Here is a 12724-nt window from a genome sequence, read left to right on the forward strand (position 1 = left end):
TGTGTCTCCTGTCTCTGCTTCTTTGAGGTTTGGTTGCTTGGGTTTTTGGTTTTGTTTTTTTGTTTTGTTTTGTTTTTTTTAGATTTATTTATTTTTATTGGAAAGTCAGATATATAGAGAGGAGGAGAGACAGAGAGGAAGATCTTCCATCCGATGATTCACTCCCCAAGTGAGCGCAATGGCCGATGCTATGCCGATCCGAAGCTAGGAGCCAGGAACCTCTTCCAGGTCTCCCACACGGGTGCAGAGTCCCAAGGCTTTGGGCTGTCCTCAACTGCTTTCCCAGGCCACAAGCAGGGAGCTGGATGGGAAGTGGAGCTACCGGGACTAGAACCTGTGCCCATAATGGGATCCCGGGGCATTCAAGGTGAGGACTTTAGCCGCTAGGCCACACCGCTGGGCCCGGTTTTGTTTTTTTTTCTCAAGTAATCTTGCTAAGGCGAAGAGTCAGAGCTGGCTGCAGGTGGCGTCTGGGTGTTGCCATGAGCCCGAGTAGCAGGTTCCAGACCCGACCAGTGGCTAGAGCACCTAGAGTGAGTCTCTTCCTGAAAGTCCAGTTGGGAAGCCCTTTTCCAAAATAGCAAAACTGAGGCACACACAGGTAGAGCCAGTGCTAATCCAGGAGACTGTTGGTGGGGGAGGAGAGGCATTAAATAATGTTGGGAGATGTTTTATAAGCTTTTTTTTTTTTAAAGATTTATTTTTGTTACAAAGTCAGATATACAGAGAGGAGGAGAGACACAGAGGAAGATCTTCCGTCCGATGATTCACTCCCCAAGTGAGCCGCAACGGCCGGTGCTGCGCCGATCCGAAGCCGGGAACCAGGAACCTCTTCCAGGTCTCCCACACCGGTGCAGTGTCCCAAAGCTTTGGGCCGTCCTCCACTGCTTTCCCAGGCCACAAGCAGGGAGCTGGATGGGACGTGGAGCTGCCGGGATTAGAACCGGCGCCCATATGGGATCCCGGGGCTTTCAAGGCGAGGACTTTAGCCGCTAGGCCGTGCCGCCGGGCCCTATAAGCTTTTTTTAAAAAAGATTTAATTTTTATTGGAAAGTCATATACAGAAAGATCTTCCATCTGATGATTCACTCCCCAAGTGGCCACAACAGCCGGAGGTAAGCCGATCAGGAGCCAGGAGCCTCTTCCAGCTCTCCTACTCAGGACCACATGGGAGGTCAGTGCCCGCATTGTTGCTCTCACTGGTCCAGTGATGTCACTCTGAATCCTGGGGCTCAGAGCAGCTGCAGCAGTCCAGGCAGGAGTGGGAGGCCAAAGCTAGGGGCCCACCCAAGTGCCTCTGACAGCAAGAGACAGTTCTAGAAATTTCCCAAGGTATTGCCTCATTCTCCTGCCAGAACAGGTCACAGGCCCATTTCAGGTGGCCTTGGGGAGGTCCAGTGAACCACTAGGAAGGGAATGGGCCATCCCCGGAGGCATGCCATGGCCAGTGTGAGCATACTCAGGATGCCGGATCCGGGGAAGCCATGGGGCTGAAGCATTGGCAGCTCATGGGTTAGCTGAAGTTGCTGTGTTCCGGTGGGGAGGGCTGTGTGTTCAGAGCAGGTGCTAAGCTCTCTCATTTGCAGTCACACTGAGAGGGTGAAGGGTGACTATCTTGCTGACATTGATAGCTGCTGACCTGTAGCATCCCACAGCCTCAGAACTCAGTGTCATCACACAGTTCGGCAGGTCCCTGCACTATGCCACATGGACATTCTGGGGTGGCTGCCTGGAACCACATTGGTGGGCACTGTCTTAGGCCATGTGCACCTGCTGCAGGCATTTCTGGGGTTTTGATAAATTCGCCACAGTGGCTTCCGAAGGTCTGAGCCAGTGGACCCTCCTGCTGGCCGACGGGTGCACCTGGTTCATCCTTGGCACAGAATGAACAAGCCACACCTGAGTCTGTCCCCTCCTTGCCTGCATCAGCTCTTGGCCAGCAGTTGCCTGGCTGTGGCAAGGGATCCCAGGCCCTTGTGCCCCAAACCTGGTCCCCCTGGACAGGGTGCCTGTGATGCCTACCCCGTTCTCTGGTGGGGCCACAAGTATCTGAAAATGCTTGCAGGGCACTTCCTGTCGTTGGTCCCAGATCATGGCCCTGGCCTGTGATGCCCACTGCCCTTCCTGCCCACCCAGCCTTCTCTGGGCTAGGGCAGCAGGAGCGAGCTGTCTCCTGTGCCCACCTCCCCTTAGCTCCCCTATGGCCTGGGTGGGGACCCAGTGGCCCACAGCTTGGAAGTGTGACCCTCACTTCCCCGACCCCCAGCTTGAACACTTGAACACTTACAAGTGTCTAAGAACACTTCTAGCAGATGCTGTGATGCTCCCCTCCACACCCAGAGCTGAGGCTGAAATTGTGAAAAACATCCAGTACCCTGGTGGGTAGCCAAGGCCTGCTGGGCACTCAGCCCACCTGGGGCTCCCCCTGCCCTTCAGCCACTTGCCTGTTACCACTCCCTATCTCCCTTGTGGGCCTCCTCCTGAGAGAGCGGCATTTTCTCCAGATGCAGGCTCCTGTGGGCGATGTGCAGCCTTCTCAGTTGGCTCTGCTTGTGGCTGCAGGCATGGTGCCAGCCCTGGTCCAGCTGCAGTGCCCTTGCCTCCTTCCTTCGCTGGTGGCAGGGTTGAGCTGAGTCACAGGGCTAGAAGGAACTACAGCAAGTCTCCCCTGCCTGGCTGCTTGTGACATGTGCACTCTGTGTTGGTGCTGTCACCACGAGCAGCTCCCAGTGTGTGTCGGGGACAGGTTAACGGGACAAGCTTCCTGAGTCAGCAGTAGCTGCTGCCCTGCCATGGCTCAGCTGGGAGAACAGAACCAGTGAGAGATGGGCTCCTATGCCTGATGGGAAAAGCTCCTGACAGTGCTGGGGCTGAGCCCAGCCCCTTGGCCGCATCTGCTCCTCACAGAGAACCAAAGGCAGGAGCCAGACCCAGGCATGCCTGACCCAAAGTCCACATCCCTTAGCACTGTGCTTAGGGTGCTGTGTGCAAGGCTGGGGGGTGGAACTCAGGAGTGCACGGCCTGTGGTGTGACAGAACCCATGTGAACGTGACAAGGGAGCCAGCAGAGTCAGCAGCTTTTGTTTATTTCTCTCTGAGAATTCAGTGGCGCGGCTGTTCTCAGCCCAGCTGTGAGTCCCATAGAGGCTGGGGAGATGAAGTGGGGGTCTTTGTGGGGTACCCAGAGGCCACCCTGAATGGCGGCAAGCCACCTCTCAGCTCATTGGGGGCTCCAAACGACCTGCCTGCCCCCTTGGTCCTCACAAGCAGCCAGCCCTCCTTGCTGGCAACACGGTGAGACACAACATGTGAGTCCAACCAAATGGGGAAGCCCTGGCCAGCCATGAGCCATGAGCCATGGCCAGCACATGGGACCTGTGGGACCTGTGGGACCTGTGGGACCTGTGGGACCTGTGGGACAGACAGGTGTCGTGCTCCTTTTGGCCAGCGTGTAGGTCCCTGTGCAGCCATGAGACACCAGCGCCCAAGCTGCTCTCCCAAGCACAGCCCTTACCCACAGGTCAGTGTGACTAATGCACAGCTGGGAGCCCAGCTCCTGTGGTCGGAGGCCAGGGTATCCTCCTGCGGGGCTGGCCGGGGGAGGGGGAGAGGATGAGGGCTGGGCTGTCGAGGCCCGCTGGTGTCCCTCAGCAGCTACCTGCACTGCCGTGGTGGGGCATGTGGCCCCGCACCTGCACAGTGCCCAGGCTGTTCTCAGTGCACACACACCCTGCTGCTGGCTTGCAGCCTGGCTTCCCGCAACAACAGCCTCTTACACACTAGGCTGCTTTGGGGAAGCTCCCAGTCAGTTTCCAGCCCCTCAGCAGTGGGGGAGACACAGCTGGTACTTTGGGGAGAATGTGGGCTGGGGGCAGAAGGCTTCACTTCATCTCTGCTCTTAAACTCCCCCCCACCCCCCGAGCGGCAGAGGACAGCCTGATTCCTCCAGACACAGCCACCAGGGAGCAGGGAACCTGAACCTGTGGCCACCCTGCAGCCTTGCCCACGAGAGCTGCCTCTGTGGATGCCCCAGATGCCAGAGCAGAGGGCTTAACACGGGCAGCAGGAAGCTACAGTTCTGCCCCTGGACTGAGGATCGGAGTGCCAGATGCCAGGCTGAGCCATTCGGGTCTGGGCAGCCAGAAAAGCCGGCTCCTTTGCTGCCCAACACATCCCTTGCTCCAAGGGCTCCTTCGACCACAGGGGGTGTGTGAATTAGCCTAGGAAGGGTGTCCAGCTGACACGCCTGTGTGGCACATCACGGTTCACTGACTCAGAACCAGCATCCCAAAGGCACCAAATTCACCTAGCCAGGTCTGATCTCAGTTTAGGGCTCCTGGCCATAGTCTAGACCTAAAAGAAAACCAAGGCCAGAAGAGACGGTGAAATGGGCGCCTTCCCTGCCTCCACACGGGAGGCCAGAGTGCGCTAGAGACTAGAAAGCAGCAATTTTAGATTCTCAGGCGAAGACAAGTGAAACCACGCATGAGCTAAACAGGTCCCTCCACGGCCTTGCTGGCAACCGAGCCGCCAGAGACAGGGCAGCGACCAGGGGCTGGGCCCATGCTCGGCCAGCAGGGAGCAGGGCTGGCTCATGGCAGATCCTGCGGGTGTGGGTACCTCCTGGGCAGGGCCCCCAAGCTCTTCACAAGCTCTCGCTTCAGCTAGCAGCGGGAGGCAGGTGTGACAAGGGGTGGCCTGAATGAGAAAGTTCTCAGCATTTCAGCTGCGTACTGCAGGTTTAGAGCTGCTCCAGAACCTGCCTCCAGCCCGGGGTTCAGAGGAAGTCTGGCCGTCTCCCCCATCCCCCCCAGCCTTCTTTCTTCTGAGGAATCCAGTGATGGAGTCATGGAGGGGTCAGGGGGACATGAAAACAAACCTCTCAAGTCCAAGTTTACTTCTGGTTAACTGGGAGGGTGTGGGGCGCGGAGCCTAAGCCCTCAGGGCCAGTCCTGAGCTGAGCCATTCCTGACACCCAGAGCCCCAGGGTTGGAGGTGGGACAGACAGGAATTAGCATGGCCTGGTCCTACAGGTCCCAAGGCTCCAGTGGCCCAGGCAGGCAAGGTCAGAGGCCCAGAGAACGGCACAAGAGGATGTAGGTGGCCCTCATTTCACTAGCACATGACTGGCAGGGGGCTGTGTGTGTATACAAGTGTGTATGTGTACACACAACAGCACACTTGCCTGACCCCCAGGGTCCCAGCTCAGGGACCAACGGAACAAGACTGCAGGGAACTTGGAGCGGGGAAGGGTCCTAGTGGAATGGGCAGGACCATGCAGGAAGGGGACTAGCGAGGAGCAGGCTCTCCCTGCTTCATAAAATGCCTGAATTCCAACCATATCAGGGCAGCCCTGGCTGCCAGCTCAGTCCATGCCCTCTCGTTTCTCTCTCTTTCTCTCTCTCTCTCCCTCTCTCTCTCAGGCACTCAGACCTTACAGAATAGGCTGGCCTTCCCCTGAAGGACTCCACGGTTGCACATGGGCATGCGGGGTACAGGGTGGCTCCCCCAGGGTGGACAGGGAGGCCTTCCTGGGTTCTGCCGCTGAGGCCCAGGCTCCGGGATGACTCCAGGCAATAGCAGCTGTCCCTCACTCCAGGACAAGGGCTTGCAGCTGCGGCTGACCTCAGCCAGGCCTGCGTTGCCTCGACATCCATCCAGGGCACAGCTCTCAACAGGCTCCCCAGCAGGCTGCTCCTCTCTCTGGCCGGCAGCTGCTTCCCTGGTTCCATGCCATGGGCAGCCACTCTGCCTGGCTCCCTGGGCAGAGGATGCACATTTCCAAAGAGGCTGGTTGGCTCCAAAGGCCTAGAAAGGTCCAAGTTCAGAAGGCTCCAGGGCCCTGACGTCACTTGCCATCTCATCTCCTCAGAGGGTGCCTGGTGCATGCACCTCTGAGGGCACCGTGGGTACCTCGGGCAGCCTTGGCACCGTCACAGCAGCTCCTGCTCGTCATCCTCGGAGCCCGAGGGACCCTGGCGCACCTCCTCGTACCACTTGTTGGTAAGTGTTTTCATCTGGATGCGCCCGTGGTGGAGGTCCTGGGGCGGGAGACACAAGCAAGCTTTGCTTAGTGGGCAGGGTCAAGGCGGATATATATATATATATATGTGTGTGTGTGTGTGTGTGTGTACACGTACACGTACACGCCCGTGCGCGGGGGGGGGGGGAGGGTGGCAAGGTGAAGGGCCACAGGCAATTGCAGTGTGAAGACTATGGCCGGGTAGAGCGGAGTTTTTGTGGGGTGCAGCTAAGCACAGGTGCCATTGGAAGTAGCACGAGGTTGGAACCACAGTCTGCTCCCAGCTGCCATTCCTGCCTGTGTGACCTTGGGGACTCCTTTACTACCTGGGCCTCAGTCTACCCAGGGAAGTGCCCACTGCAGCCACTGCTTCCGCTGCTGAAGATAAGGGCAGCTCCTGTGTGCAGTGCCTGGCATCTTGCTGGATCATCTGACTGCTACTGTGACCATCTGGGGCCTAGGCATGAGGCTACAGGGCAGCACTGGTGTTCGGAGGAAGGGTACGAGAGTGGTGTGGTTGGGAAACTGCGGAGGCCTGGTGCAGCTGCAGCTCCTCACCCAGTCTCAGCAGCTGATTGGGTTCCAAGTGTATCATCCGGGAACACCACACTGCAGCAAGGCTCCCGCTACTACAGCAGCACGAGCCAGGCCAAGCAGAGGCGGGACTCCAAGGCATACCCACACAAGCTTCCCCACCCCGCCCCCTTGGCTGCAGTGGGTGCCAGCACCCCATCCTACCTCCTGTGTCAACCTCCGTGTGAAGAAGGGGTTCAGGTACTTGGCATCCAGCCACAGGAAGCCCTTGAGGTCCTGCCGCTTGATGTAGTGGGCTTCATACTCCTCCTCGGTGAGCTCTGACAAGTGCTCCGACTCGATGGTGTTGCCCTGGCATGGGGGGAAGGGCCAGGATGCTGTCAGCTGGCACTGGCAGCTCCCCTAAGTGCCCATAGCACCCAGGCCTACCTGGCAGCCAGTGGCCCCAACCCTAACTGCACTGGACGACCAGTGCATGCCACTGGGGCATCAAGGAGCCCCTGGAAGCCCCCAGAAGTGGGGGGGTCATGAGAGCAGGGTGGGTGTGTGACAGCCTGCCTAGTGACACTGCCTTGGGCCCAGGCTGGGCTCGGTGTCCGAGCTCTTCCCGTGACCCTGATGTGCAGCCATGACTGGGAACTGCCACTCTGCTCTCTTGTTGCCAACAAACTGAACCATGGCAGCTCTTTTTGTTGTATTTTGCAACAGTAGCTATTGTTCCATTGTGGACAGGAGTTTGCCAGTCAAGCAAACAAGCAGGAACAAATCCCAGCTGGCACTGGAGAGGGGTGAAGGGAAGACCCCAGGTACTGGTTGGTCTGGAGGCTCCACTTCCGATCCAGCTCCTGGTAATGTGCCTGGGAAAGCAGCAGGGAATGGCCCAAGTTGGGGCTGGCATGGCGGCTCAACAGGCTAATCCTCTACCTGTAAGTGCCAACATCCTGTGTGGGGCTCGGCAGCGTGGCCTAGTGGCTAAGGTCCTTGCCTTGATCCAATATGGCTGCTGGTTCTAATCCCGGCAGCTCCACTTCCTCTCTATCTCTCCTCCTCTCAGTATATCTGACTTTGTAATAAAAATAAAATAAATCTTTAAAAAAAAAAAAAAAACATCCTGTGTGGGCACCAGTTCGTGTCATGGCTGCTCTACTTCTGACCCAGCTCTCTGCCTATGGCCTGGGAATGCAGCAGTGGGGGACGGCTCAAAGCCCTGGGCCATCCCTGCACTCGCATGGGAGAACTGGAAAAAGCTCCTGCCTCTCAGCTTTGGACTGGCTCAGCTCCGGCCACTGTGGTCATTTGTGGAGTGAACCATTGGATGGAAGATCTTTCTTTCTGTCTCTCCTTCTCTCTAGAACTCTGCCTTTCCAATAAAAATAAGTGAATCTTAAAAAACAAAAGCAGCCCACCTACTTGGGCCCCTGCACCCATGTGGGTGACCCGGAAGGATTTCCTGGCTCTTGGCTTCAGCCTAGCCCAGCCCTGGCTGCTGTGAGCAGTTGGGGAGTGAACCAGTGGATGCAAGAGCTCTCTGTTGCTCTACTTTTCACTAGACACAAACGTATGTCTGCACATGAAAACCCCAGTGCCATGTGTCTGCGGCCGGCCGTGGCGGGCAGCAGCTCTGCCCCAGGGCACTAACCATCTTCTCCGTCTTGCTGAGGTTCACGTCCTTCTTGCTCCTGCGGCGCGCCTTGGCGTCCTCGATGTCCATCAGGCGGATGAGGGGCATGGTGCTGCCACCCAGCAGCAGGATGGTGAAGAGCACAATGATGATGGTGGTCGTGCCGATGAGCTGCCGCTTCTCCATGGGCTCCAAGTCCAGGTGCAGGCTCAAGGCATAGGGGATGGCTCCCCGCAGGCCTGGGGATGCGGGAGGGGCAGGTGCACAGGGAAGGGCTGGGATGAGCCAAGCAGAGGGAGGGCAGAGGCCAGACCGCCTGGGGACCCGGCCCCACCCAGCTCATAGCCAGCAGGACATTCCCCAGCACAGGGCGGGTATTCAGGATAGTGGAGAAGACCGCGTGCTCTCTCTATAGTGGAGTCCTTTCTCTGGGATCCTTCAGGATCGGCCCTCTGCCTAGATATTCATGAGTTGGCTTACCACTGAACCACATGATGAACATCATCTTTGGGGTGATTTTGTGATCACGGAAGAAATTCAGGAGATAGGAAAGTGGGAAGATGTTTACAGCTCTGCCAAACAGCACAAGCACCTGTGAAGGGCAACAGATTTGATCTCAGACCAAAACGTCTGGGTCTGGAAGTGACAGCTAGTCAGAGCTGAAGCAGCCCACATGCCACGCCCAGTGTCCCTGCGGCACTCTCCTGACCAGGAGGGCTTGCCTTACCCACGGCCGACCAGAGACCAGAGTCCGGGGCCGGGGACAAACCTTTGTACCTCACACTTGAGCAGTTGGAAAAGAGGACTAATGAGGTATCAATGAGGGCTTAGGACAAGACGGAGAACATCGACAAATGCCAAGAGGCCATGCGCAAATACCCAGAGACTAATTTCAGGTGGCCCCCTGTCGGAAGGAGGGGAGGCTGGGCCACGCCCCACCCTGAGTGGAGGGAGCACCCAGACCACTCCACAAGGGGCCCAATTGCCGGGCCTGGCTGGTATCTGCCATGGTTTCTGGTTGCCAGCTGTCTGCAAGGGTGTGGCAAGTCCTAACCACCACCACAGTATGTGGTTTAAATGGTGCCCTGGCGGCTTCTCGGGCCCGTTTGCTCATTTACTTTCATCTTCATCTTGGCTAAGCATCTCACAGGTTCAGTCTCGATACATTTACATTCCAAAAATGATCTGACAAGGTAGGTGCTTGTTTCGGTTTCTATGTTACAATCAAGGAAACTGAAGCATAAAAAATTTCAATGAATTAGGAAGGAAGTGGCAGATCTTTCAACCTGGTTCAAAATCCAAAGCCAAACTGCACCTGGAGGGTTTGTCTGTGACATCTGTCCTATATAGCTGCCGCCATGGCAGGGCCTGCCTGCCTGCTCAGATGCTCAGGGGAACTGAGTCTCTCCTGCAGGGCACCCCCACCTCCCTGCCAGCCATGGACATCTAATCTGCCACTCCCAGGGCTGGGCCCTCTCTGCCAGATGACCACACTAAAGACCACTGCCTTGCTGGGACAGATGTCAGTCCGTCCTGGTCGATGGGAGAGCATCCTTTCCTCAGCTTCCTCCCGGTCTCAGTTGCTGGCTTCCCCAAACTGTGCCGGGTCAGGGGTCAGTGCCAGCAATAAAAGCTCCAGGAGACAAATTAGGACCCAAGAGAGGAGGGAGCTGTGCCTCAGAAGCGACTTAAAGGAACAGAGGAACTAAAATGACAAGGGATCCATGAGAGAGAGGAGCAGGTGCCAGCAGGAACCTCCCGGCGCAGGAGGAGGAACCAAGAGGCCCGGAAGGGCTGCATGTTGCCTCGCTCGGATGGGATGCCTCCCAAAAGGAGGTGATTCTGCAGTAATATATTTAATTGCAAACAGTTGGCAATTTTGTTCTTTATACATTTTCCTTTTCCTATACATTGATACTTTTACATGGCTATGGACAATTAAATACTCAATTTTGAAGTCTGCATTTAACACAGACCACAAACGCACAAAAACGTGTACTTCTGAAAGAGGATCATGACATCTACGGATAGGAAAATTACCCCTCTCCCTTACTATTTGTGACTTTCATTTAAAAAGAAACATTCAACATAAGGGTGTCCTCTATGCAGCTGTTAACTTTGGACAGTTACATAAATGAATCAGGAACATATGATTATTGAGCTACAAGTAAGTGATCAGATAAAAAACAAGGTAAATACTTACTATGCACCAGATGACAAAGGAAATTTCAAACTTGTGAGGGAAACTAAAAATGGACAGGCCAAGAAATGCAAACACGCATGTTTCTGAAACAAACCAAGGAACGGATTATTTAGCCCCGACAGTCTTCTTCCAGTGGAGCCCTGAAGTATCGAGCAAGCAGACATTCAGCAGTCAGAAGCCAACATTATACTTTGCCCTTCTTCTCGGGGAAATTCTGCACGTTTTGGTCAGCCTTGTACTTGGGCCCTCATTCTTCCCTTTCACACCAGCGACACAACTCTGCTGCAGTCTCCCAGAGCGACAGATCAACTGGCAAATCCTGCCGGGCGGACTGCAGGCACAGGGATCTGTCCAGTGGCTAACACTGTCATTAGTGAGGACTCCTGATGGAGCAGCTGGTAGAGCCGCCACAGGGGGACTGCAGGGGCCTCTGGGTCACTTTTCTGCCAGAGGGCAAATCAAGTGACCGACTTCAAAGTTCGGAGCAGGCGTAAAACACCAGCAGGACTACAGGAAGACTCATTGTCAATTCCTGGCTCTGCTCCCAAAGCCAGAAAGAGCTAAACAGTCACCCGTGTATTAGAAAAAAGCATCTTATAAATCTCCAGGCTCTCTGCTTAGACCGTGACATCCCCACAATAGCCTTAGAATTCTGGAGACAATGCCTGCACAGGCCAGTAGCTGAGCAGTGTAAACAGCGTGGCTGTTCAGCTGTTTAAAGACACTCCAGGGTGCTTTTCCTTCAATTGAGGATTTTTTAAAAATTTTTATTGGAAAGGCAGATACACAGAGAGAAGGAGAGACAGAGAGGAAGATCTTTCATCCGATGTTTCACTCTCCAAGTGGCCACAATGGCTGGTGCTGCACCAATCTGAAGCCAGGAGCCAGGAAATTCCTCCAGGTCTCCCACACAGGTGCAGGGTCCCAAGGTGTTGGGCTGTCCTCGACTGCTTTCCCAGGCCACAAGCAGGGAGCTGGATGGGAAGTGGAGCTGCCGGGATTAGAAGTGGCACCCGTATGGGATCCCAGCGCATGCAAGGCAAGGACTTCAGCCACTAGGTTATTGCGCTGGGCCCCAGAGTCTTTTTAAAAACAGCCTTGGGCAGCCCCATTTCCCATCCAGCTCCCTGCTTGTGGTTTGGGAAAGCAGTCGAGGGTGGCCCAAAGCCTTGGGACTCTGCACCCGCATGGGAGACCCGGAGGAGGCTCCTGGCATTGGATCAGCTCAGCTCTGGTCGTTGCGGTCACTTGGGGAGTAAATATTCAGCTGGATCTTCCTGTCTGACTCTCCTCTCTCTGTATCTGACTTTCCAATTAAAAAAAAAAAGGCACAGCCACAAGCTGGACAACATATTCCTTGTTTCCTTCTGTAGACTCTTGCTTTTATTCAGTGAATATTTTTGTGCTCTTCCCAGATTAGCCCATGTGGGACACATGCAGTCCTACTTTTTGCTTTTCCCTGGCAGCACAAACCCTAGGAACACGGATGTAGCGTGGCTCACTGAACCAACGAACTTCTCAAACATAGCTGAATTCCCAGTGGCTGACTGTTGTGTTGAAGGGCACAAATGCTCTCCAAATGAAAACGTGTCGGTGTGTGAGCCTGTCGCCGAGGCCTGGTTTCCAAACACCTGTGCCACAAATGGGGATTCCCAAAGTTCAACTTGACCAATCCAATGGATACCAAATGGGATTTGATGGCTGTTTTATTGCATGTTCCCTTAAGGTGAGAGTCATTATCAGAATTTGCAGGCTTGCCTTCCTGAGAGAGGTATAGGAAAATGACCCATGGTTCAGGAATGAAGCCCTGGCTGCAAGCCTGACTCTTGACCATGGGACTGTGGGCAGGTCACCTGACCTCTTGTGCCTTAAGGCTGTGCAAGGCCGGCCGCTGCCTCCAGGCCTAGAGCAGCGGGCAACCAGAGCCCTCAAAATCAGGTAGGCCCCCTTGAAATGCAGGGTAGATGCTGAGGGTGGCAGCCGGGACTCAGCCTCACGGGGCTGGCTTGAACGGACAGTCGGAGTAGCTCCTTCACCCCTAGGTTCAAATACGGGTGGGGGTGTGGGGGTGGGGAGCATGGGTCTGAGTGGGGGGCCAGTAAGAGCTGAAAGAAAAATTACTTCAAAACAAAATGCATAATGGTCTACTTGTGCTCCATGAGACTCCCCCTAAGTTCAAGTTCACAAGGATGCTTTGTGAACAAAGAGCTCTGGGGCCGCAACGCCTAGGAAAGCTGCAACTCCATCTCTTGTTAGAAAGTGACAGTGCACCGTCACTGGAAAGTCTGGCAGCTGATGAACTTGTTAAACTTGATTTAACCCTGGATTTTAAACTTTTTTTTTT

General features: G+C 55.4%; 1 protein-coding gene across 1 annotated transcript in view; it reads right to left on the reverse strand.

The window, feature by feature from the left end:
- Positions 1-4875: 4875 nt before the first annotated feature.
- The window catches only part of SLC9A8 (solute carrier family 9 member A8), a 62525-nt gene continuing 54676 nt past the window's right edge, over positions 4876-12724 (reverse strand). Inside the window, exons 12-16 of the mRNA XM_004585892.3 lie at positions 10381-10463; positions 8658-8769; positions 8196-8416; positions 6761-6907; positions 4876-6041 (exon numbers count right to left, since the gene is read on the reverse strand). Of these exons, the coding sequence (XP_004585949.2) occupies positions 5934-6041; positions 6761-6907; positions 8196-8416; positions 8658-8769; positions 10381-10463 (671 nt within the window). The 3' untranslated portion in view covers positions 4876-5933. The remainder of the gene's footprint in view (positions 6042-6760; positions 6908-8195; positions 8417-8657; positions 8770-10380; positions 10464-12724) is intronic.

This window comes from Ochotona princeps, chromosome 22 (assembly GCF_030435755.1).
Source record: "Ochotona princeps isolate mOchPri1 chromosome 22, mOchPri1.hap1, whole genome shotgun sequence".
NCBI lineage: Eukaryota > Metazoa > Chordata > Mammalia > Lagomorpha > Ochotonidae > Ochotona > Ochotona princeps.